General features: G+C 34.3%; 1 protein-coding gene across 2 annotated transcripts; it reads right to left on the reverse strand.

Moving 5' to 3' along the window:
• Positions 1-721: 721 nt before the first annotated feature.
• LOC123562901 (protein PERCC1-like) lies at positions 722-26,326 on the reverse strand. 2 transcript variants are annotated; one of them, XM_045355488.2, is made up of 2 exons: positions 26,228-26,326; positions 722-5,819 (listed from the first exon to the last, which is right to left on the reverse strand). In XM_045355488.2, exon 2 carries the CDS (start codon positions 5,773-5,775, stop codon positions 4,759-4,761), a length of 1,017 nt encoding a protein of 338 aa, XP_045211423.2. In that variant the 5' UTR covers positions 5,776-5,819; positions 26,228-26,326; the 3' UTR covers positions 722-4,758. The 2 variants fall into 2 exon arrangements, with proteins under 2 accessions (XP_045211423.2, XP_045211422.2); XM_045355487.2 differs by lacking the exon at positions 26,228-26,326 and adding an exon at positions 17,801-18,097.
• Between the last annotated feature and the right edge of the window lie 948 nt (positions 26,327-27,274).

Here is a 27,274-nt window from a genome sequence, read left to right on the forward strand (position 1 = left end):
TTTGTAATACTAAGTTTTCCTTCTTCTAAATAGACATACCGTTTTAATGACAGGTTGTTTATTGAAAGTAGAAAAAATATGTACATGTGTATGATTGACTTTATCTTTAGTCTAGTTGATACCTACAAATAACACACAGCAGAAAAATAGCCAAAATATACCCTCGTTACTTTGAAGTGACACTAATGTCTGTCTAAAAGTATGTCATCGATAGAATTTTTCTTCCAGACATAGTGATAGAACACCGGGGTGCGAAAAAAAATGCCTAAACCTTTTGTACGTGCATGTAGAGCTAATACAGTTAAGTTTCAGGTTTGACGTTTTTATAAGTTCAAATTATATAAAGCATGTCCATGTACTAAACCGTGTGCAGTTTCTTGTTTGTAAAACGATAATACCGCTCACTATTTGTAAGATCAACCTAGTATGCACATAATTAATTCTTAGACACCGGCAGTTCTTGACTTCTGAAACAAATGAATTAAAAAAAAAACATTTTGTAACGCATCATATACATGTATGTGGCAAAAGTATAATGCAATTAAGGAGAAATAAATAGTGAGCAGTAATGTCATACTACAAAGCGGGATGCATGGAATCGCCGCTATTCTCATATTCGATACCACACGCTCGGGTAAAAGAACGCTATTCTGATATTTCAGAACTCACGGTCCCGTCGAAGAAATACAAGGTACACCGGCAGCAAACAAAACAACACGGCTGAATTACGTTAATTTTATTATCTTTTCATATGTAATAAGACAAAACTTCAGATTTATCATCAAGCAATATACAATACTACAATATTACCCTGCATACCCGACACTTGAGTAACAACATTGAACATATTCAAGAAAAATACATTTGAATGACTTTTATGCGAGAACTAAAAGGAGGCCGAAGGGTTTGATGAAAATGCTAGTCCCACCAAATTTCAGATGTTAAAGACTTTATACAAATAATTTGCTTTTATCTAATAATGTCTAATCTAATATAAGGTGTCACGTATTATATAAAAGCCTAATTTAAAAAGCCTAATTTAAAATTACACAAATTGTTTTTTGAATCACCACAGGTATAGGCATTTTGGGGATTTTGTGTGAAAGAAAAATAAATTGGACATTCATCCTCAAAAATTGTTTATTAGCAAACCTAGCTTTGATTTTTGGTCCGGATAATAATAATTCAAAATAGCATCTCCCATAGCTAGCATTTCTTGTTTTGCAAGTAACGAATTTTATGTCTTAAATGGTTGAACTGAGCATATTTTACACGAAACACAAGTATCCTATGGTTAACTACTTTTCATGTTGAAACTGCCAATATCGTAATACTAAAGATGGCATATTGCCCTAGTTTAAATATTTATCTAATGAACACAAACATTTTTTTCAATAACATTTACATTTGTATCCTTGAAAAATAGGAGCCAAATGCCTACATACATAAATTCTAAATACGCCTTTGTCCGGAGAGCATTGTCGTAGTGAGAACATAGTTCTAAAAAATTCGCCATGCAGGGAAAAACCTTAAATATTTATCCAAGAAGCACTTTACTAAGATTAAGAGCACATTTCAAAATATATATGTGGCAAGAAATATTTCTTCAATTTATCCAACAGCGCTGCACTTTTCGCCTGGTACCTACATGCATCTTCTCTGTGGAAGGTATCAGTGAAACAAAAAAGAAGGATTTTGAATGCTATTTTCCATTCAAATATAGTTTAACCACGTTTTCCCCGTTTAATTTTCAGCGACAGAGAAAAAATTGTTTAGTAAGATTTTACGCGTATAACTTTATGACGAAGTGCAGAATAAATTGTCTTCAAATGAACAAAAATATACTCAAAAATATGAAAATTATCTTTGATACGTTGATATATCATAAAAATACTTTAAGTTAAAACGAATAATTGTATGCATTTGATTGAAAAATATCTTCCATACATTTTGTTATTCAAATAATGAATCCTCCCTAATGGCTGCTCTACTTTCTGAAACGTGACTTCATTTTATAAACAATTAATATCAACAAAAATCATTCAAAATAAGTATCTTATACACATGAATTAGAATCTGAAAAATTCAAAACTAATCAACGCAGCGGCCATCAGTTCTCGACTAGAAATTATAACATTAATAAACATGAAGTCTATTTACAACAAATGACATAATAAAAAGGTATTTATCAACATTTCGACATATGTAATCAGACAGTACATTCTGAAGCATAAAACAGGCATGGCGTTCGTCCCTGAAATTTAGATATAGATCTATTTTTTATTGCAAAGCAATTGTGGCCATTTTTGGGAAGCCTGCCGTCGCCATCGTTTCTTCCATATATGGATATTACCATTTTTTGGTTATTCAATGGATTACACCTAAAGTATTCGGTTTAATTAATTCAAGTGTAAAAATGCACACACTGAATCAAACCCTTCATATATTTGTATCTGATATAATTTTGCAATAACTATCATATTTAGTAATGACTATAATCATGACTGTTGTTTATTTGGAATGAGTCAAAAGGCTGTTTTCGTGTAGCCCGTTCTTAATACATTCTTTCGCCATTTTAAATGTTTCAACAAGATATGTCCCAATCGATATGTTTTCAAGTATTGCCTATTCACCTTTAATAATGTTTCAAATGCAAGAATAATCAGTTTCTAAATAATGGAAAAATAATTTTAATGATATACACAAGAACATTTACAAATCAGATCAGTTCTTCCCCGCCCAGGTACGAGAGTACCAAACAACAACAACAACAACAACAGAACAGCAAAATAAACAAGATAAGACACTATATACACATACAGCACATAATAATGAAGACAGCAGCAACAAAAATGTTATTTTTCACTCAACTTGTAAACAAAGGCACACTTATTAAAAAAATGCAATAGATACAATCGGGCAATTGTTTGAAGTTTATGTGCGATTTTCAAATTTAATGCAATGTAAAAAGAAGTTCGGGGTATGATAAGCTATACTTAACTTTGATGGTCAGTTATATCTAGGCAACATTTTATAACATATTTTTTATCTAGAGATTTTTTAAGGAGTTAGATCCTTGTTAGAAATGTATGATTTATTATTTTTATGAAACTTTGTAATTATCCTCATACATATAAAATTATTTAAAAAGCGGATTTGGATTTCAGTATGATTTCAAGTTTTTACATTTGCGTTTGCTTTGAAATTAATCTATTTGCAAATTATATTGTTTGCGCAACGGGAAGTTATAGTATTTTTACAAACTTGCATTTTAATGAATTTCGGCAAAATATATAATTGTCAATATAAACCTCTGACTAATGCAGTACAAAAGTCTTTAAATTCGTATTATTTCTTAGGCATACTGCGTTTATTACTTTTACACTTATGCTAAAATAATGTTGGGAGACTGAAGTTTCCTGAACACAAACAACGTGTAAATGATTAGTTATTAAAGTTTCAAACACGTCCATTACTTGAGCAAAATCAGATTAACCACCTTTACTCCATCGCTTTACATGAACTACACCAGGTTATAAAGAATAATAATTTTGTAAAGTTATGTTTAAAAACGGAAACAATGCACCATTTATTTCATCTCATTGATGTTTGTTTGTTTTGGGTTTAACGCCGTTTTTCAACAGTATTTCAGTCATGTAACGGCGGGCAGTTGACCTGATCAGTGTTCCTGGATTCTGTACCAGTACAAACCTGCTCTCCGCAAGTAACTGCCAACTTTCCCACATGAATCAGAGGTGGAGGACTAATGATTTCAGACACAATGTTGTTATCAAATAGTCACGGAGAACATACACCCCGCCCGAGGATCGAACTCACGACCCCGCTATCCGTAGACCAACGCTCTACCCACTGAGCTAAGCGGGCGGGCTCATCTCATTGATGTGGCATTTTAGCAATGAAAGCAAAATTGGGTTCTCAACAGAAGGCACCCACACACGCACGCACGCACGCACGCACACACACACACACACACACACACACACTTTTCTGAAAAAGATACAAACTGAAGATACGTGAGAATACATGAGTTATACAGTTCTGCCTATATATGTTCTAACTTACAGATAATCGATAGTTGTGCTTATTATTAGAAACGAAAAATAAATCATACGAGCAGAAACAGGTGCATTAAAATTAACAAATCTATTTCATTTTTTCAAAGCACTTACAACACAGTCTCTCACATTTGAAAAAAAAATGGGCGCGAATTATGATCAATTGATGGACGCAATATTATAAATTTTATTGTCAATACATATAGCAAATTACTTTGTAATTAGTTAATATACTTCTGCTCACTTACATTAGGAGAGAAACAAAATGCATTCTAACCCTTGATTTTTTATCATTCAGAACATAACAAAGAAATCAATCTGTGTGCATGTAAAATTCACAAAACTGTTGTTAGTAAGACCTGAAATATGGCCTTGGTGTCAAATCTCTTTTTCAATCAGGAGAGGCCCTATATAAAATTTATGTAAGGAATTGTATAAGTTAGACATATACGTAACGAAGCACAGTAAAATGATTCACTAGCACTTCGTATGAGACAGACGCACTGGTCACCGTCGTAAATAGAAATACGACATATCTTTTTCTCACAAACAGAGCACTTTCAGCGACGCTGTTCCTAAAAAAAATTGCGAAATAGTATAGACAACAGTGTTAATGTATGTCAGATGATAATTTAAATTTTCATTCACATGTGCATACAAGAACATTATTTTTAAACCAATTTCAGACTGATTCTGGGGACATGCTCACTTCACTTGATGACATGTCACCACTAAACTCGTTACGATCAAGTCTCCAGCTTTCTAACAGATCACTAAAGTCAGGAGGATTGTTCGTCTGCAACACAGAATTGCCGCCATTTTGTCTGCTTTCTCCAGAGTTTGTTTGTTGAGAACCAGGCTCTTTCCAGAAAGAGGTTGGTAATTTCCTTGTATGCATTGGTGCCACACTGTCAAATTTCTTAGAATCAGTCTTCAGACGTTTTAATTCTTTGGTATGTTTTAGTTTTTTGTCTGTCAAAAAATGGCGTAAACCATATTCAAATAGCTCATTTAGAGGACCAATACCTAACTTCTTATCGAATTTCCCAGTAAATGAGTTTCTGTTGTCCCTCTGTTCACTTACAGAGTTTGAAATATCGAGAAGTGGTGGTGATTTTTTACCTCCCTTACCGTTAGGTTTATCCTCACCGTGAACAATTTTCATAAGATCGGCGTAATACAGTTCTCTACCAGACTTTGTTGATTTCCATTTGTCTTCATAAATATCACAAGAGTCATCTTCCCCTTTCTTTCTTCCAAAGAATTTTTGAATATCGGTGCTCACCATAGTCGCGAAATCTAGTAACTGTCTCGTCATGTCCGGTTTTGGTTCCAAATCCATGTCAATATCCTCCAGGTCTTCCGAATAATGAGAATCATGATCGCTGAATTCATCGTCAATTATCGATTCGTTGGAGGCATCAAAATTTTCACTTTGCAAGTTATCTGAATCATTGTTTTGATTAATGTTGTGCTGATTTGTACTGGGAATGAATGATTCTACAGAATGGTCAAGTTTTTTGATGACGGAAGTGTGCTGAGTGTGTTGCGTGTGCTGTATCTCTTGTGAAACCGGATGTAACGTCTGTAGCGTGTTTCCGGGTGACATCCGGGCACCATGTGGCATGGACATTCCGCTGTTGTCATGGATACCTGGAAGCTGCCGGTTATACTGACCGTAACCCACCACGTCAATCATCTGTCAGTTTAGATGTGATAACAGAAAATTCAATATCTCTCAGCCTGAAAATATAAACATGAAAATGTACACTTTTATTTATAGATAAAGTTTGAACTTCGTCATCATGAGAAGAAACAGGACATGAACAAACGCCTTTGTACTGATGTCTGAAATACAAAAACGGATCAACAGTGTATTCTCTTTTTATTATTTTCAGAAACATATGCCATACTGATACTGTCGGGATACATGTGGTATTTTGCCTTTGTAGTGCATATTTTGCAATCGACTGGGATATATATCTACAAAGTTTCGGTATGAATTCTTCTTCCGACGTTTATGTTGGAAATTTAATTTTTGCGCCTGTAATTAATTTTCAATGGAACAATACTATACATAATAGTCCGTGCAGGTGATTCACTGGATAAGTATGAAATTCGTGTCTTTACATTGTTTCGCTCGCCCCGTTCTGTTTTCGTGTATATTTCTAAAGCCATTTGGTATTCTTATTTCTTCCTTATTTTCATCTCCGAAAATGTTTTAACTTTTAAGACTAGGAAGAAAAGGACAGTGCTATTTCATGCGCAGTCATTCCATTTTTTCCCATTTCCTTGACCGTTTACTTTTGTAGTATCTATGTAGTTTAGACAGTCCAATTTATATCCCTATCTGGGCACTTAAGGGTATGAACTTTCGGTTATAAAACCATGCAGGAGTGAACTTAAATTCGCTATGACAGGGAAAACGGAACCGGCGATGTTTTGAAACAGCTTATAACGGCTGTAAAAAGGTATCACTATCAAAATAAACCTGTGTTTAGAATTTGTTTAAGCCTGATAATATTAACCATGCTTGGCTATTAAAATATTGTTGCTAGACACCTATACAGGGTTTGTCAACGCTGGGAAAGTGACATTAAGAGGTACAGATTTTCTCTATGGGAAAGATTCCCTCAATTTTAATGATAAGTTCCATTTAAAAAGTAAAGCCGATAAAAGTTTCATTGTATATATGTCACCGCGTGATTTATTCTTTGACACTTGAATGCTTTTAAGCTTTTTGAGATTACCGATTATTCTCATTGACAACGAGCTCAAACCGTATTGATATGGAGCTAAAATCTAAACTATCAAATTTATCAAAATTTTACACCGTGGCTCGATTACATGCATAATTCTGATAAAAAGATCTCGTATTATTTAGATTGTATGGGAAAACTTTGGATGAAATCAGCATTTCTAGTTTCATTAAATCCGTACAATTTATATTCCTCCGAAGAAATTTCTACAAATCTCATTATTGTTACGGTCGATTTTAATTAAACTTTGTACGTAGGATGATATTGTAAACAAAAACTGTTTACACTGTTGCTTCATAACGTTGCTGACATGCTCATCGGAATATTCAGTCCCTAGTTACCACAGGCCTCATGCCGAGCATCATGGCTGAATACAATATTAATATTAAGAACTCTCCATTAATAACCCCGCAATGTCAAACGCTGTATTGCAAATGCGTGAAATTCATAATTATCTATTATGAAATTTTCATCAATTTATATATACACAGACAAATGAGTGACAGATGTTTAGTTGTAACATGTTTATATAGAGATCTTTTATTTGAAATGTTCATTAAATGATGTGCTGCTACTACATTAAGCAGGTTTCACTTATAGCCAAATATGGAATTTGATATTTGTTATCAATATTTATCTTCATTATGAAAACAAGTAAATTCAGTGAATTTATATCCGCCGCCGAATATTGATTTGTGGATGAGGGGAGTATTTTAAAAGATATTTTATTTCCAGACATACACAAGCTACAAAAGGACTTTGTAACGGTTTGCTGGTTCATATATTTTACAGAATCAAGAGGAAAGACTCTTTTTCTGTAGTGATCTATAAGTTTCATGAAGATCCGTCAATGGATTACTTTTGTTTTCTAGGAATTTACTAATTTCAAAACAATTAAAGGGCAATATCTCTGCATTTACTGAAGGGTTTCTGATGAAAGATACGTATGCATCACCACCATATAATGATCTAAATTTGTGCAAAATTTCATGAAGATTCGTCAATGGATTACTTTGTTATGTGGGAATTTAAGTATTGCAAAATAATTACAGGGCAATAACTCTGATTAATAAAGGGATCCCGACGCAACTGTGCATGCACCACTGCCCTACAGTCTTCCATATTTGTGTAAAATTTCATGAAGATCCACCAATAGGTTACTAAGATACAGTCAAAAATCCCTATTTTTACCAGTACCAGATCAAGAGGAAACAAACTCTGCTTTTACTGGGTCAGGAGTCAAGGGGGTAATACTACATTAGAGCAAAGGTCCTGTACAAATTAATCATTATGTGAGGTTTGGTAAATCTAGTTAAATACTTTTTGAATGATGAGCATTTTCTAATTTTTTTATCAAAAGGAAAAGACTACTTTTACTGAGTCAAGGGGGATAATGCATTATGTGAGCAAAGGATTATGTGAGGTTTGGTGATTCCAGCAGGAATACTTTCTGAATTGTAAGCATTTTCATTTTTCCCCACAAACAAATCAAGGGTAATAACTCTGCTTTTACTGGGTCAAGGAGGATATTACCAAATGTGAAGTCAAAAATACCTACTTTTTACCAGATTAAGAGGAAAATAACTTTGCTTTTACTGGGTCAAGGGGGTAATAAAACATTAGAGCAAAAGTCCTGTGCAAATAAATCATTATGTGAGGTTTGGTGAATCTAATTAAATACTTTTTGAATGATAAGCATTTTCAATTGTTTTTTTTTTCTTCTTTTTTTTTTAATCAAATCAAGGGGAAAGACTACTTTTACTGAGTCAATGGGGATAATGCATTATGTGAGCAAAGGATTATGTGAGGTTTGGTGTTTCTAGCACAAATACTTTCTGAATTATAAGCATTTTCATTTTCCCCCAAACAAATCAAGGGTAATAACTCTGCTTTTACTGGACCAAGGAGGATAATACTAAATGTGAAGTCAAAAATACCTATTTTTTACCAGATAAAGAGGAAACAAACTTTGCTTTTACTGGGGGGGGGGGGGGGGGGGGGGGGGGTAATACCAAATTAAAGCAGAGGCCATGTGCTAATTAATAATTATATAGGGTTCGCTGATTCTAGCTTAAACACTTTTTGAATTATAAGCATTTTCAATTTCGAACAGACGGACGGACGGGCGAACATCCGGACGATCAACGCCAAAACAATACCCCTCCGTATTTTGCGGGGGAAATAATTACGTAAATTACGGGGAAAATTTCGCTGATTTCTTTTGCAGAAAGTAAAAAGATAAGTTTTAAACTAATTTGCACATTCACACTTTTAAGATATCTTTAATTCATATTTTCTTGAAGATAATGTTCTCAAATAGAAAGTAACATAAGTACGTTAATACAAGAAAAAATATTATAGCAGCATTTACCCGCTAAGTGAAAAAACTTTAGCTCATAAAATGTGTAAATAAGGTGCCTGGCTGGGGTTAATACACTAAATTGTAGTAATGTATAATCATTTCAGCAAGAATATCCAACCAAAATGACATGACATGTGAATTCTGGGAAATGTATTTAAAGTGAACAAATACTCCTCGTAGTGTAATTTGAATCCGCTATTATTTCGAATATACAATGTGATTCTGGCTATAGTTAGTGTTTTTATACATTAACGGCTGCTGCCAACTCACTGGTCAGTTAAAGACAAGATTTTTTTTCCGTAGGCTATAGATAACTGATGTAACTATATTTAACGTGTTATTCAGTACACATTAAATATAACGAATTCTGTTAAAATGTGTAGACAAATACATACACTGCACACACAAGACAAAATGACAAAATTTTGAATTCTTGCGTTTGTTTACATCACTGACCAATCAGGACGGACTAAGCTTTACTTTATTTCGAAGTAAAGGTTCGAAGGTTTCTGATTGGTGGTCTCAAAAAGGAAAGTTGAACAGAAAATGGCACGTATAAGTAGCTGAAATTTGCTCAACTTTTAATAACGCTCATCGACATTTCATATACCTGAAACCACATATACTCAATATGTACTCAAAAATACTAACAGATACAGCAGATGTCAACAGCAAACAGGCTGCTTGGCCTTATAACAGGGCAGTTTTTTACTTCTCTGTATCATTTTAGCTAACACTTATGAAAATGTGAATCAATTGACATATAATATGAATGAACGTTTAGAAACAAAACCAAAAATATTACCCCGAAGCAAATTACAAATACAGACTCGTACAATGCTAGTGCCAGGCAAGTGTTATTTAACATTTGGTTAGAGATAAGTACAAACATAGTTTTGCTTTAATTAAACATTTCACATAACACTAGTAGCTGACTTTTGTTTCAGAACAAAAATGTTTTTCCTAGTTAAAACGTTGGCATTCGTACTTCATACTATTCGATCTTTATATACTGCATTACTCAATTCAGATTTTAGAATTCGTGACTGCGGGAGGTTACTTTCTGATTGTCCGGTCTAAATTTCCTTACGAAGTTAGCATATCAAAGGTGCATCTTTAACCCCTACCTTGCTAAATTTCTAAAATGCACTGGTTCATCTTTCAATTTTGCCAGTACCATTTATTATTCAATGGAGTGTTCACTAAACATTTACTGTCTGAATAGCGAACATTGCAGACCACGAACGTGCGGGCTGATCATGGTCTGCACTGGTCGCAAAAATCACTTGCCACCAGCAGGCTAATTTTAAAGTAAAAGTTAATATATTTCAAGACTGACGTTTGGCCAGTTTAACAATATTCGGAGGGCGGTGGGTATTCACACTGGCTTGTCCTAAAATTGTTTTAGACTTGAATATAAGAGTTTTGTTACAAAAGACTTAATGCCTTGGCTACTTTGATCAGTTCTGAATGTGCCACCTAATAGTGCGGTCAGCCAGCTTTGGTTGTAATGTGGCTGCCATGCTTAATATTTATTCTTGTTATTTCCTATTTTTCTTAATTTTTGCCAGGTTTGAATATTTGGTAATATAGCGGAGCGTATAAGTAACGTAGCAGAAAATAATGAATTTTATTCGTTTTTATGTTCCCTCCCTTTATGACTATGGGTGCAGTAGTTTGTGTGCCACATTGACAGCTGTACTTTTCTAACAATTTAATTATACATAATGATTCACCATTTGTCCTGCAATTTTTTAAACGTAAAATATAAACAGAAAACTAAGCTTAGTACATTTCAGTAATTCTTAATTAACGATCAAAAATCTACTTATTCACGTTTTACAGTAGATTATATATAACATATTTAGAGCGGAATTAAATTCTACGATACGTAACATCCTATGATCTCATTAGAGGTCAAATATGCGGCTTCCTCTCTTTGCAAGATGGTAAGAGGGGCGGAGGTCTAGTGGGTAAGGTATCGCCTGCTTAATCCAGAGGCCGTGGGTTCGAGCCCACTGGGTTCATGACCATGTCTCCTCAAATGAAACCACTGCTGCTTTTTCCAGGAAGCGTCCTCGAGAATTAATCAAATAACGTTCGATCTTTCATCAGATTCGAGCTCAAACAAATTGACTAATAATAAACTAAGACGATCAGACTTGTAATATGCACTTATGTAGACTCCATTTAAACACTTAAATTGAAGCTTTTGGATAACAGTAATTGTTTTCTTACAACATGTCGATTTCAAACAGATCTTTAGGTAAATATAATTTAAAAACTATTAAACAAAATGATGTTGCGGCAGAATAAAATTCATGACTAATAGTGACTAGGCATATTCGGAAGCGTTTTTCCGTGATACACAAAATTTAGAACAAGTGACTGTTGGCAACTTTATCATACTTCGCAATACAAAGTTATTTGTGATACTTTGATACGAACCTGTCGTGCAAATACACTTCACGTTTCCACAATAGAGGGCGCTTATCAGTCCAAGAAAACAAACCTTATATGTAATTAAGACTTTTTGATTATGGAAATAACTGTTTAACGATAGCCTTATCTTTAATTGATAGCTGCCATTTCACCATATCAAAAGTTGCCCAAAACATGGCATATTGTTTATTTATTTTACGAAACAGTTTAAATTTAGATCCAAAAGTTTGAATGAACCGTGTGTGTATACCAAAAGCTGAGTACAATCTACTCGCAGCCTTTAAACTAACCGTGACATCTTTTAGTAAAAAGTATTAAAAAAACAAGAATTAATTCATTGTAAAAATTGTTTAAAAGGCGAACAAAATCATGCAGATCTCCACAACGTGGAATCCGTCACGTGCCATTACTGTTACCTACTGTCCGTAGACCGATTAGCGATTCCGTTCTATTTTTATTCAATATCGTTCTTTTTTTTCATGGCCACCAGACATTTAACACACTTTCGAAATTTCCGCTCAAGATTTGATTAACATCCTTAATTGACGACGTTAACCAGTTCAAACATAAAAGAAAACGGATCGTAAATTTGCGTATGCTCCCAGAATTTGACTGTTCTGATAGTCAACTCAAGTTTGCAGTAAACTAATATTATGTAGATACTGTCAATACATTGTACTGAAATTACACCTGTTTCACACCTGCATTTTACTGATAATCCCAAGATATCCTTTCAACACTGATAAATATTCGGAACATATTCTCACTCTGAAACAGTAGGAAGTGTCACAAAAACTAACCACAGTAATCAAGCAGACAGCTGACACAGTGCTAAACTTGGTTCAAGAGTCTTCAACAGAGACCAGCGCGATGGTTGTAGTGTGACATGCTAGAACCCGTATGCAAGACTAAAACATACGAGTCTTAAAACCAGCAGATATCGGTTTGTTTTAAGACCCACCAGAATTCCCCAATATTAAAACTGGCACTTCATCGGTTCTGAACATGTCGTTTATTGCCCTAATGAAAAGTCGCAAAAAGTTTAGTCGTCTGACGTCTGTGCATGATGATTTTGCCCGTGCCGACGTCACTGAATATGTAATTTTCGGAGGGCTAGTCTCAAGTTAAACACCACAGTCACGTATTTGATATATAATGCACACTTATGGAATGGCTTGCCGGTCAATAGTCCAAACTACTGCCCGAGGTCTAAGTCATTCAATAAGTGTTTTATAACATAACATCAAAATGATTTGCACAGTTTTGTTTTTGATTTTTTTTATACTTGATAGCTTGAATATAGACCGATCACATAGCATAAAAATTTGTATTGAATAGAGACCGCTCATATGGCATAAATATTTCTGTTGAATAGAGACCGCTCATATGGCATAAATATTTCTGTTGAATAGAGACCGCTCATATGGCATAAACTATGGACCGGCGATTTATATAAGCAGCAGGGCAGCATACTCATAGACAGCTGAAAAAAGTAAACTATATATTATGATGCTTTATCTAATATTATACACTATTATTATATACCTTACTATAAATAGTAACAAAAAAGCCGTTAAAAACGGTTATTACGGCCTCTGTTGACGAATCAATAATGGCGCAGTGCGCCTCACGCGCCATAATCATAATGGCCCCGGGTAACCGGAACGTCAGCGCGTTCTGACGTTGACGTCATGTAGCAACGTCATTATGGCGGGTGAAAGTTTCAGATTGATTGTCAAATATTGAAGGCACTGTTGATGAAAAATCAATACAACTGATGCTTAGGCCCTATAAGTGTGTAGAAAAAAAAGTAAAATGAAAATACTAAGATGAATATGAAGCGAAGGTATATAATAAAAAGGTCAATATACGGCTTGGTTATGCCTTCTAGCCATTATGGCACACCTAGTTTCATAATGGCCCTCGGGCAATTATGACATTAGGTGTGCCATTATGACAAGAAGGCATAACCAAGCCGTATATTAACCTCTTAGTACATGTGTATAAATAGTAACAAAAAGGCCGTTTAAAACGGTCATTACGGCATCTATTGACGAATCCATAATGGCGCAGTGCGCCTCACGCGCCATAATCATAATGGTCCCGGGTAACCGGAACGTCAGCGCGTTCTGACGTTGACGTCATGTAGCAACGTCATTATGGCGGGTGAAAGGGTGCTGAATGATTTTCAGATCGATTGTCAAATATTGATGGCACTGTTTATAAAAAAATCAATACAGATTATTCTTAGGCCCTATACGTTTGTAGAAAAAAATATGTAAAAAGAAAATACCAAGATGAATACGAAGCGAAGGTATATAATAACAAGAGCTGTCTCCATAGGATGACACATGCCCCCGATGGCACTTTGAATGAATAGTTATGGCCGATGTTAGAGTTTAGGATCTTTGACCTACGGACCTGGGTCTTGCACGCGACACGTCGTCTTACTGTGGTACACATTCATGCCCAATAATTTTAAAATCCATGCATGAATGACAAAGATATGGACCGGACACGCCCATCAATGCACTATCATGAAATATGACCTTTAACGTCTAAGTGTGACCTTGACCTTTGAGCTACGGACCTGGGTCTTGCGCGCGACACGTCGTCTTACTGTGGTACACATTCATGCCAAGTTATTTGAAAATCCATCCATGGATGACAAAGATATGGACCGGAGACGAATGCACTATCATGAAAAGTGACCTTTAACGTCTAAGTGTGACCTTGACCTTTGAGCTACGGACCTGGGTCTTGCGCGCGACACGTCGTCTTACTGTGGTACACATTCGTGCCAAGTTATTTGAAAATCCATCCATGGATGACAAAGATATGGACCGGACACGAAAATTGCGGACAGACCGACAGACTGACAGACCGACAGACGGTTCAAAAACTATATGCCTCCCTTCGGGGGCATAAAAAGGTCAATAAACGGTTGACTGTGCCTTCTAGCCATAATGGCACACCTAGTTTCATAACGGCCCCGTGGGCTTTATGACACTAGGCGTGCCATTATGGCAAGAAGGCACAACCAAGCCGTATATTAACCTCTTCTTATTATATACGTTACTATAAATAGTAACAAAAAGGCCGTTTAAAACAGTCATTACGGCATCTATTGACGAATTCATAAGGGCGCAGTGCGCCTCACGCGCCATAATCATAACGGCCCCGGGTAACCGGAACGTCAGCGCGTTCTGACGTTGACGTCATGTAGCAACGTCAGTATGGCGGCTGAAAGTGCGCTGAATGATTTTCAGATCGATTGTCAAATACTGATGGCACTGTTTACGAAATGCAAGAAGGCACAATCAAGCCGTATATTAACCTCTTAATAATCACGGTAGATTCTACTCCTTTTTCATACATAATATTAGGTAATGCAGCATAATATATGTAGACCTATGAAAAATGTTATTTTTTTAGAAAAGTTACACACGTACAATCACAACTATGAAATTAATAAAGTTTATGGAGAAAGAAGATGTTTAAAGGTTTCAAAACAGAGCTAGCCTATTCAGCTTTGTTCATAGGTCTGCTAGTTCAATTTATACCTAAGCATGACGGGTCTGAGTGTGCTGTGAAAAGTAGCACAAATATTTTTAGTGATACTAGTCCTTAAAAGAACATTTGGTTGGTGTTACTAAATCTTAAAGCCTGTAATTATGTCGGTTGAATCGCTTTTTGTGAAGCAATTGATTCAAGGCGTTTACAAGGCAAATATCTTATTTAGTATATGTCCAAACACTCGACTCCGGGTGGACTGGGCCTAATATCAGAAATGTATGCCATGAAAGAATTATCGAAGTCGGATTTACGAATATTTGTTGCGACAATTCACAATGATTGAAACCTTTGGTGTCATTTCATTCATTTCATTTTCTCCATTTTTGTCCGTGTTTCTTTAATGCTAACCGTTTAATGTATTTGACTAAACTTTCAACTATCTCCAAAAAGAACTATAAAGTCTAATAAATTTCAATCTCGCAAGCAAAAAATGATAAGTATTTGGTGCACACTTATTCTTTGCATGTCTTGATAAAACTTTCAATTATCGGCTTACTTCTAACAGATTTTATTTTCAAGTACTATTTGATATGACTAAAAGTAACTTAATAGATCTACATACTTACATGATGCAAATCTCTAAAAAAATAAATTGCTAAACTCGGGCATTTTTTTTCATGGGCGGTTAACTATCAGGAATTAACGGCTGTCTTTGTTTTTTTATCAATACTTTCTTCGTTTTTTTCCTGCCTGGTAGGTTTTAAAAAATAATAGGGACGCTAAACATAGCTTCAGTTTGGCATGGCTTTACTCTGTATAATATTAGTTGAGGAAACATTATTTCAGTGTCTGTTAAATGATGTTCTTCCTGCTTTCGTAAATATAATGTGAGTTCTCACGCATTATTTCATGTAGGCCTAGTCATGATTGTGCGTATTTTTTCATCCTGTGTCCTGTTGTATGTTATTCAGTCTATTTTGCAATATACATGCGATTATGATGTTTTAACTAAATATACTTATTTAAACGAAGATAATATCAGCAAACAAACAAAAACCGTATCTGACACTTGATAATTTACACAATTTTTCTATTATATAAGCCAAAAACAAACACGATACGCGCGTAATGAAAATGAAAATATATATTGATAGGAAGAGATAAAACCCGTCAGGGACTCGTCCGTTATCAAAACAGCTCGTCAGGTGCCCAGATAAACGCAGGCACATCACAGATAGCTATTGAAATTTAATGCAGACCGACATATATCAATCCAATATTTCACATAAAACAACGCTTTTTTTATTTGAATCGAATACTGTACTTGAAACAATCAAAGATACCCTTCAAGTTAAAACATATTTACGGAATATACTTGTATCGTGATATAAAGGTCGAATCTCCCCAATCTTTTATTACACACCAATTTGTCAGATGTGCATTTTTCGGATTTTCTTTAAAACAAGACAACACTTTCAGGTCGCTTTCTGCCCAGAATCTTATTGCAAGCAGTCATAACTCTTAAGATTCATTATCAGAACTATATGCTGAATATGTTATTTTAAAAAAACGGACCCACTTATATATGATGTAGAAAATAATCAGACATCTCATTTTCTCTTTCTTTTTTTTCTTATATAACCTGCCAAAAACTGGCTAGGACTGTTTTAAGAACGATATTGTTTAGAAAACCAATCATACTAATTTGTCGGTGCAGGAAGTTAAATTACCCCTTTTCATTGCCAAAACAATTAGACATTGCGATGATACCTCTCAAATCTATAAGACTGTCATTTGAAGACCACGCCATAGCGTATTTCTACAATCAAATGTTAAAAGTTATCACAACGGTCGGGTTATTTGTGGTAAATTTCTCATTTGGCAAAAACATTCTAAGCGAAGGAAAGACATACATATGTAAATATTTCACTTTTTTTTTTTTTTTTTTTTTTTTTTTGGTCAACTTTATTAGAAGTTTGGCCCAACTGTCACCCGAGGTTAATGACATTCGAGGGAAAACAGTTTTCCATCAGAAATGGGCAATAGTTCGGTCCTTGCGAATAGTCACATTTATTCTACTGTGACTTTTTCTTCTTATACTAAAATAATAGCACGACCATACATGTTGTCAACGTTGTATTGTGATAGACACTTGATTTTTTACGACACGGAAACTAGTCAGTGCATCTAATGCTTTTATACAAATGTATATCACGTTCAATGAACGCCGTTGCAGCAACAAAAACACATTTTCTGATTTCAGATAAACAAAAAGAATATGTTGGTATGTTATTCTCGCGGTCGGGTACCAGATGCAGTTTAAATTTTTTAAAAAAACTAAAGCATTCGTTTCCAAACAACGTCTTAAAGTAACATAAAAATTGTGCCAATGGCAATAGAAATGAGGTGTACATGTAGATGACCAACATATCACTATATATTGTATAATTTAACTAGTAATCTTTGAAGGATTTTCATTATTTTTGTCTGGAAATACTGAATTTCTGAATTCCTCGTATTACAATATTGTGTGATAACATGCACATAAATCGATACCAGCTAAACAATCCACGCAATGAAATAAAGTTATCAAAGAAAGTAAAAACGTAAACATTGAAAGCAGACGGCATCTTAAGTGCACTTACTTTGATGTTTATTAACACACGAGAAGATTAACACTATTTCCATTATTTATACCATGCACAAAGCACATATTCCATTCCGTGTAAATCTCAACATAGTCTTTAAATATTTTCTACAATTCTATTTTCGTAAGTAAAGTTGTTGTGTCTGATATTTTAACACAGTATCATGCCTGTCACTGTTCTGATCTATAACCGTAAGTTTGATTTCCAATTTCACTCGAGTAACACTCCAATCTATTGAGTTAGGTCTTATTCGCAAATAGTTCAATGTTTAATTTAAAGATGTGTTATCTGTCAAGCTCGTTTATCAAAATATTGTCATTTTCTCACCTACGGAGGGGTGGTGATAAAGTAGAGTATTATCCAATCACATTCGAGATAAGTTAATCATATTTTAACATGAATATTCAATAGGCGAACCCGTATTGTATCTGCAGGAACAAATAAAAATTCTGTTCAAATCGGCCCTACACAAGAGATTTCCATTACTAAACTAAAAGTCAACTTTAGATAAGACATGACAGTATAATCTCGATATATTGACCAGTTTAGGTTTCAGTTGAACTGTAATGGAAAACCCATATTGTTGGATTTTTGTTTGGAGTGACATAAACATTTATCAAAGAATATCTTAAAACTGTTATGTCATCAATATTGTTTATTATGGCGTGTTAAGCTTGAACATATTTGATAGTTTCAATTGATTCAGACTATTTTATCTGCCTGTTAAACACATTGGGCAGATATACATAAATATGCAGGCCTATATCAATTGTTAGGAAATAATTTTAATTTATTAATAACAAATACACATTTACCACAGCAGAATTTTACCCAAAAGCCACCAAAAGTCTATATATATATATAAAAGACCCCCTCTCTATATCCAAAAGCCACTCTCTCTCTCTCTCTCTCTCTCTCTCTCTCTCTCTCTCTCTCTCTCTATATTTATATATATATATATATATATATATATATATATATATATATAAAGCCCCCCACCCTCTATATATATATAGAGAGGGAGGTCCTTATATATATATAGACTTTTGGTGACTTTTGGATAGAATTTCAGGCTCTTGTGCATTTACATAGACTTTAACTTTGCATCTGTGGGGGATTTTTTCTAACTTGTGACAAAATCTCGCACTTTTTACAAGGCGAACAAGTTACTACGAGTATTCTTGGCAAAAGTAAATTCACAGCAGGTTACCTACGAATTAGTTAATCTCATACAAAGAAATTGCAAAGATATCTAATCCAAAGAACTGAACATTCAGTTATTCCTTGGAATTTAATGTTGTGTACCTGAATATATTCAATGGGACAAATTTAATATAAGTGGTGGCGTCGTACCTTAGATGAGCGATTGACAATTGTTTTCATATTCTTTTTTATTTTTTTTTTAAATTGAATTGTTATGTATAGACAGGTCAAATTTAAATTACTAACATAACGTCATTTACAACTACATGTATTAGTTGCAATAGACATTCATATATTTTCCATGCTACAGATTTTTGTAACTACTGTAAATTCTATAATTGAGCAGCGTTATAAAACAATGACATATTTTCTTGGCTATATATTCTAATTTCGATATATTTCATTGTATACGTACATATTTATCAATCTTCAAAGAAGAATCACATTTTGAAATTTCTGACGTTCCATTGACGTCAGTGGTAAACAAAAAGAAACATTGATGAAAAAAAGTTATAGAGGACATGTGTTTGTTTTGAGTGAAAAATGGAATTTATCTCACATTAATGTGTGGTTTTATTTACTTTTATCTTTAAATGTTCATGGAAATAGAAATGACAAAAATATGCTGACCTTTATTCATCCGAGTTGTAATGAACCGGGCGTCATGTGGCTATTTGACATCGTAACTGACGTAGTTTTTTCTTCGGTCTGCGCGTCAGTTGTTGTTTATTGCAGAATATACAACGCTTGATCTCTTTCTTCGTTATTAGGTATATATATAAATGTATTTTATATGTTTGTAAATGGCGAGACTTTAAATAAATATTAGGTGATCAAGGCTATTGCGGTATTTTTATCGCCTGCTTTACTACGTGCACAGGAACTGAACCACGAGGGCATTAGCCCGAGTGGTCAAAAGTAAATATTCAAGCATTTTGACCGATGGATTGTGGTAGAGCAGACAAAAAAACAAAACACACAAGAAGGTCTTGTTTATTTTCATTCAAGCATGCTCGCCAGCTAATGGTGATAAAGATAATGCTGAACTTCATTTGGCGGAGAAGGTATGAACCTTAAATCATGCGAAATAGTTGACGTCATAAAGTTCTCTCATCGGTCCGCGCGCCAACCGTTGTTAATCACTGAATATATAACGCATGGCTTCCCTTTTTATTTAACGGACAAAAATCGAGCCATGTTAGAATAAACTGACAAGTAAATCCAGCCATGAAAGAAACAAAGAAGTTAAATGAAAAGAGGATACAGTTGCAAACAACATGTCGGATGAGCGGTGACTGACTCCTCCACAGTTTATCACTTAATGGTGTGGTGAGACCGCCTCAACCTCTAATGTGGACGTTTATTTAGAGCTAAGCCATGCGGGCATTATTTTTGCCTGATAAGTTGAATTTGGAACTAGCAAACAAGCATTAGAAACCGTTCCCGGATGCAGTGTTTATCCTGTATGCTGGTTGTGTACCCCATTTCTATAATTTCTCTCTTTTATGTTGTTCTCATGTTTGTGATATATAGAAGAGAAACTATTTTTGGCCATGTCAGTTAAAGAGAATGACCTCCAGATCGTACGGCAAGAAAGAAAAAAGAAAGTTGATAATAAAAGCAGTTTGCCTTTGGTACCCCATTTCAAATGCTTTTCAATTTTGAATGGAAAAAATAGTAAAATAAACTGATTCTTAATTATGTGTTTCCATAACATAATCAGTAAGTTCCAAAACCATGCAATAATTCCCTGATATCTGACAATTTTTTTTATATATAAACGGTCGTTAAGTCGTGGTATATTGGTCAAGATGGTAGGAAAGTCATTATTGTCGAGGTAACCCAGGTACGACTGCCGACTCGGACATGTTTTTGTTTTTCTCGGTTAAACATTTTTTAAAAAATAGTTTAGAAATAAAAACTCATGTTCTAATGTTCATATGGCCAAACTTCAATTTTTTAAAAAGATCACTTTTAGACAAAATTTTGAGTCCGGTCCCTTTAAAGGCGGCGTACGCTTTGTATGCTATGTCATTTTTTCTTGCAAAATACGCAACTCACATAACTATTCTGAAATAAGTGTCCAAATGACTGAAAATTAAAACGTTTAATACCCCATAAGCTTCTATGACGGATTTGTTAATGATTTCAAAAGTTTTATCAATATACATTGTACTAGTAAAAAAAAATAGACGTGTGTCCGTTTTTAATTTTTAAGAACTTTATGTTTATTTTTTATTAAGTGAAGAACCAAAACTCTGGCCTAGCTGCCTGAAATCCCAAAGAGAACACCAGGCGCACAACTTCACATGCTAAATACCAATCCTCTAATGTTTAATGACTCTAGGCCAAGTAAGTTTTGAGATAAATGGGGCAAAAACTTTAATTTTTTGACTTTTTTTTCTTGCAAAGTGAAATTAATATTCCTGTAATGTTTCCTAAGACCGGGTCAAATACTTTTTGAGATACATGCGACACAAACTTGGCCCCTTTATGCATATGTTTGACTAATTTAAGGACCAAAACTCTGGTCTGGCTGTATTAAATCAAAATTAAAAACACTAGTGCACAACTGCCGTACTGAATAACAATCCTGTGAGGTTTGATGACTCTACGTAAAGTACCTTTTGAGATATGAACGAAGCAATGTGGACGGACGGACAGACGGACAAACGTTCCTACATACGGGTATTTATGTGGCTACTATTTTTTTCTCTCTACTGAGTGTTCTTTTAGCCACGTAAAAGAAAAATAGCCATATAAAAGCCTTATGGAATGAATGGCATCAAAGAAAAAGTACAGTTACCTTTAGTTCCTATAACCATGTATGCAAACGTGGGCTCGGACAGACGGATGGACAATGACAACTCTAAGTGCCCCCAAAAATTTTGACACAAAAATTAAAAGCCTTTCAAGTTTTTAGAACAACTCATCAATATTTATCAAATAGGGGGATCAGATAGTAAGTCTAAATTTCAGTCTGTTAGCGTGCTTAAACCCTAGCGGACCTCAAACACGCACCCGTAAATGCTACGGAAGTTCCGTTCACGTTAAGAAACTAATTCAATTGCTATATGACCGATTCTGCAGAGAGCTACATGCAAATATGCACGAAGACATTGCCAACTGTATACTGCAGATGACTTAAAACCATTTGGTTTTACAAAAAAAAAAAAAAAAAAAAAAAACAAGGAAGAAAAAACGTCTTTCAGTTCTTCTCAGATATCTCCATTCGTTGAAGTTCTAAAGATAAGACGCATTGATCGAAAAAAAATGTCAGGTTTTACTCTTATTTTCATGAAATTATATAACTCTAAAAATAAATAGCTCAAACGTTGTTTTGACATAATAAATGTTAATATAGTTTTTTACAACATTTTTCTTGTTTTTTTTTTTAAACATTGAGAAACTGGTGTGGGAGGAATGCATCACGACTATAATGTGCTATGCTACAGATTACATTTAACTGTTTTGTAATGTTAAGACATTTAATGAAAACTATCTGACTAATTTAAAGTAGAACTTTTTATAAAGTGTTTTGTCAAATATCAACTTATAACTATATTCATAAAAGGAGCACCACGACTGCCCTTTCTTCTATTTGTCTTGAAAAAATTATCAATCTTTAATAATAGGATTTCTATATATTTTTTTACAGTAATACATAAAAAATCTAGAGGCAGTCCGTTTGGATAGTTTGAGCTCTGTTTATTTTGATCTTTTATTTAATTAAAAATCATTACATAAGTGATAAATTTCGTGGCCATGTAATATTTACTATTTTATATACATGCATAAGCTTTGTACAACCACTGCTGCCAAAAGTTCGGCAGTCGGAGTTTGTTAGTCAGTGCTGTTTATAATAGAACTCCGTTTAATTGAACTATAACAGACTCAGTAAATTCTTGTCTGCTCTTACGTTGCCCCGTCGCGTTCTGAACTTCCAGAGGACCTCCTACTACTTTTTCAGTTTCTCTCCTTATAAAAACTTATTGATGAAAACATATTCAATATCTCTAGGAAACTATGAATGCTACCACTGTGCCATAACCACCAGATCACTAGTTTCCATTTAATAAATAACTTTCAAAACTCCTCTACGGACGTTATGGGATAAAATTAGGCTTTTGAAATCTAACCATAATCATTGTTTAATACAGGGACAGAAAAATAACTAGAGATTTGACCAAACCGAGCAGTTCTATATTCTGACACAGGAACTAATATGAAATATGAACTATAATATATTTCGGAAAAATATAACATACACGTGTATGCAACAAGACCCGTGCTGAATTTTTCATATGCTTTTTGTATGGAACTAAAGATCTCCCGTGAATTACTACTCGCGCCCCTAGCCTTCCTTTCCCTCCTCACCCCCATCATATAATGTGTAAACTAGTTTCGGCGTGTCCGCAAAAATTCTGACGACCGATATGTAATACTTTGAAAACTTTCGTATGTAGGCATAGTAAATTGTTGAATAATAAAAGACGGAATTTGCACATTTTTGGTACAACTTCCTATTAAACCATGTGGGGGTCTCCAATATTATACGGACATATCCGGAGACAAAACACGGTAATCCCTGCTTATCTCGAATATGGGGAAGTTGAGCTGACCTGTCAAGCTATTGAGCGACAGAGACCAATCCTCCAAACAGCGGAAAATAAAACATAATTTACTGCAGATAGAAAATATTTTATAAAAATGAATTACGGGTATTGAAGAACAATTTGTGAACACATTTTTAACGATTTCATCTTATCCGCACTCCACCCACCCCACGCATCCGCATCCACACATAAACAAATATATAATTTATAATTTCAATTTTTCAGTAGAAAATGGTGAAAATGTCACAGGTAAAAAGAGACGATTAAAAAGAAAAAAAATGGTATACCGAGAAAGACTGAACTCAGAGAAAAGTAGAAAAGAAAAGAAACAATTAACAAATTCGAGGGAAAAATAACAAAAATATTTCAATGGAAATATAGTGGATTCCGCCAGATACCGTCATAACTGAACTTACCATAAATGTTTGTGTTTGCAGAGAAAATAGGAAAATGTATAAAGTTATAGATTTCACTTGAAATAGAGCCTTAATGTCCGAAATAATTTCCGATTTATGTGCATATTCTACTGTATATTTGTAAAATTGATGATTGTTAAAGTAATCTTAACAAAAACAATAAGACATATTTTGTTATGTTTTGTTCTACAGCCTTGAAACATGTGTTTTGTTGATTGAACAATACCTCTGACAAATAAAAATTAAAACAATGCACATGTCACTAAAATAAATGATATCTTATCTTATAAAGAACGCAAAAGGTGTTTTATGAATTTTTAAAATATCTCTGTTAATTCTAAGTTATAACTGCCGAAGAAGCGTCTTCATTGGGGATTTTTTCACTATAATTTCAGTCATATTCAAATGTTGTTGTCGAATTTAAAAAGACTAAAAAATCGTATTAGCAACATATATCATTAGAATAAAAAAAGAAAACCAAATTCGAACTTTTCACAGGCCGTCGATTTATACCAGGATTTTTTCTTATGGAAAAATAGTTTTACCCGCATGACTCGTGATGCTATAAAATATATGATAATATAATCATGTAAATATATTTTTATGTAACAACAAACTGTATATGTTTACGTTACAATATGATAAAATATTCTGAATTGGATTATGATACAGGTCATAACATAATTATGAAGATGAAGACAACTCTGTTTTGAATTTAGCAGATACTTTCTTATGAAATGCCATGTCACTTATATTAAAATTCTGTATCTGCACATCTCAAATAGTGAACTGTTGAATTAATCTTAAGATTTACAGCCATTCATTTGACCACACTGGACACGCTATTTTAATATCATTAAAAGTGCTTGGTCATTTTAAGGAAATGATAACATTTATTTTGGCACTTCATTTATCTACAAAATTAGAATAATCCCGAAATTTTATCTAGAAAGTTTGACACTACAAGAATAGGGTGATGATTTGGCTATCTTCGCTAGTAAAGAAGGCACATCAATATATTGTAGGTAGATATCTAAGTCTTGTCAATCAAATGAGGAACTATTGATGGATCTCCCCAAGTGCTTTGTGTCCCCGTGAAATGGTATTCGAGTTTGTTACCAAGGATGAACACTGGTTCAATAAGCAAGGAATTCTTGCGCGAAGGAATGTATTCAAAGTAGGCTACTATGTTGTTTAAACAAATAAAAACTTTAAGACATTTAGATCTATGCTCCGAAAAAAAAATGTTTGTTTTGAGTCCTTATTCTTCTGACCTTTTACGTTTACAATGTTTTATAATAATTAATGACGATAGAATTCAAAAATATTTCGGTGGATTATACTGGAAATTTGCACGAAAGTTGTCACATAAAAACGATGGATATATTCGTACAAATAACTGTTAAAAATCAACATTTTTACATATTAATTCATAGCATTAACTAACAAAAATTCTGAAACGCGAAAGATCTCTGTTATCCTGTATCTCGTGTTGTAGAACCCTAGTAAACCGTCATCAGTTATTGTCAAAAAGCATTCAGCAAGAAAAGGTGTATTTAAAATATCTTATAAATTGTCTTTAATACAAACAGAAAATATAAAATTAGGTGGCATATTTCTGCCGGCTTTTGTTTCCTTAAAAAAACGTAATGCCATTAAAATTTTCTTTAACAAAACCATATATTAAAGTCAAAAAAGTTATTTCTTATACCCGAAAAGTCTCATGTACTCGAGTACAACTGTAAAATATACTGTCTGCAAATGAAAAAATTTTGGAACATTCGCCATTTTGTTTAAAAGAAACTGCATCATTAAACCAGATTTTGTTCAGAGGTCATGAAAATAAAAACATTTTATGCGCATATGATATACCAAATTGTATTATTAAATTATTAAATCAATCCTTTATTTATTTATTTACAATGTATACATTTAAATGAATAAACTTACAAAAAATTCACTTTAATTAATATTTTCAATAATTCTTAATTAGATAACATTTACAAAAACTACTCGCACTGATCATACGTTATATTCAGTTTTGCTGTGTTGTTTTATTCATATTTCATAAATATAAATTTCGAACAAACTACAAGTTTGGTAAAATACTTTCCATACTAATCAATATGACCTTGTACGATTTTGTTTTACTTGTCCGAAAACAAAAGCAACATAAAAGGCATACTTACAATCAATTTAGTTAAAAACTCCAAAGAAAAATCCAAAGAAAACTAAAAGGAAAAGCATTTAAGACATGTCGTTATCTAAAGTTTGCCTCTCATAGATGGAGGGCGGTTTTAGGTGGTTATTATCTTTCAGTTATACAAACCACTTTCCTACTCTCGTTCAATATGGCACGTAATGTTGACTCTGTAAAACAGCCAGTGAACAGCCACTGGTATTCTTTAGTCTGATGTGCTATATGTAGCATCTAGTTTGTTGCTCTACAGGTAAAATCAAGTCTGCTGTGCTACTGTTACCATCTGCTGGGCTACTGGAAGCTCTAGTCTGCTGTAGTACTGGTAGTCCTTAGGTACCATCTAGTCTGTTGGCATACAGTTACCCTCTAGTCTGCTTTATTACTTGTAGCCTCTAGTCTGCTGTGCTACAGGTACCATCTAGTCTGTTGGCTTACAGGTACCCTCTAGTCTGCCGTCTAGTCTGCTTTACTACTTGTAGCCTCTAGTCTGCTGTGCTACAGGTGCCATCTAGTCTGTTGGCATACAGGTACCCTCTAGTCTGCCCTCTAGTCTGCTTTACTACTTGTAGCATCTAGTCTGCTGTGCTACAGGTCCACCTAGTCTGTTGGCATACAGGTACCCTCTAGTCTGCCATCTAGTCTGCTTTACTACTTGTAGCCTCTAGTCTGCTGTGCTACAGGTCCACCTAGTCTGTTGGCATACAGGTACCCTCTAGTCTGCCCTCTAGTCTGCTTTACTACTTGTAGCCTCTAGTCTGCTGTGCTATTAGTACCATCTAGTCTGTTGTCATACAGGTACCCTCTAGTCTGCGCTCTAGTCTGCGCTCTAGTCTGCTTTACTACTTGTAGCCTCTAGTCTGCTATGCTACAGGTACCATCTAGTCTGTTGGCATACAGGTACCCTCTAGTCTGCCTTTTAGTCTGCTTTACTACTTGTAGCCTCTAGTCTGCTGTGCTATTAGTACGATCTAGTCTGTTGGCATACAGGTACCCTCTAGTCTGCCATCTAGTCTGCTTTACTACTTGTAGCCTCTAG

This window comes from Mercenaria mercenaria, chromosome 2, assembly GCF_021730395.1.
Source record: "Mercenaria mercenaria strain notata chromosome 2, MADL_Memer_1, whole genome shotgun sequence".
NCBI classification, from domain to species: domain Eukaryota; kingdom Metazoa; phylum Mollusca; class Bivalvia; order Venerida; family Veneridae; genus Mercenaria; species Mercenaria mercenaria.

Coding starts and splice junctions, on each gene's coding strand:
- LOC123562901 (XM_045355488.2), bottom strand. CDS start 5,775: ATGATTGACGTGGTGGGTTACGGTCAGTATAACCGGCAGCTTCCAGGT.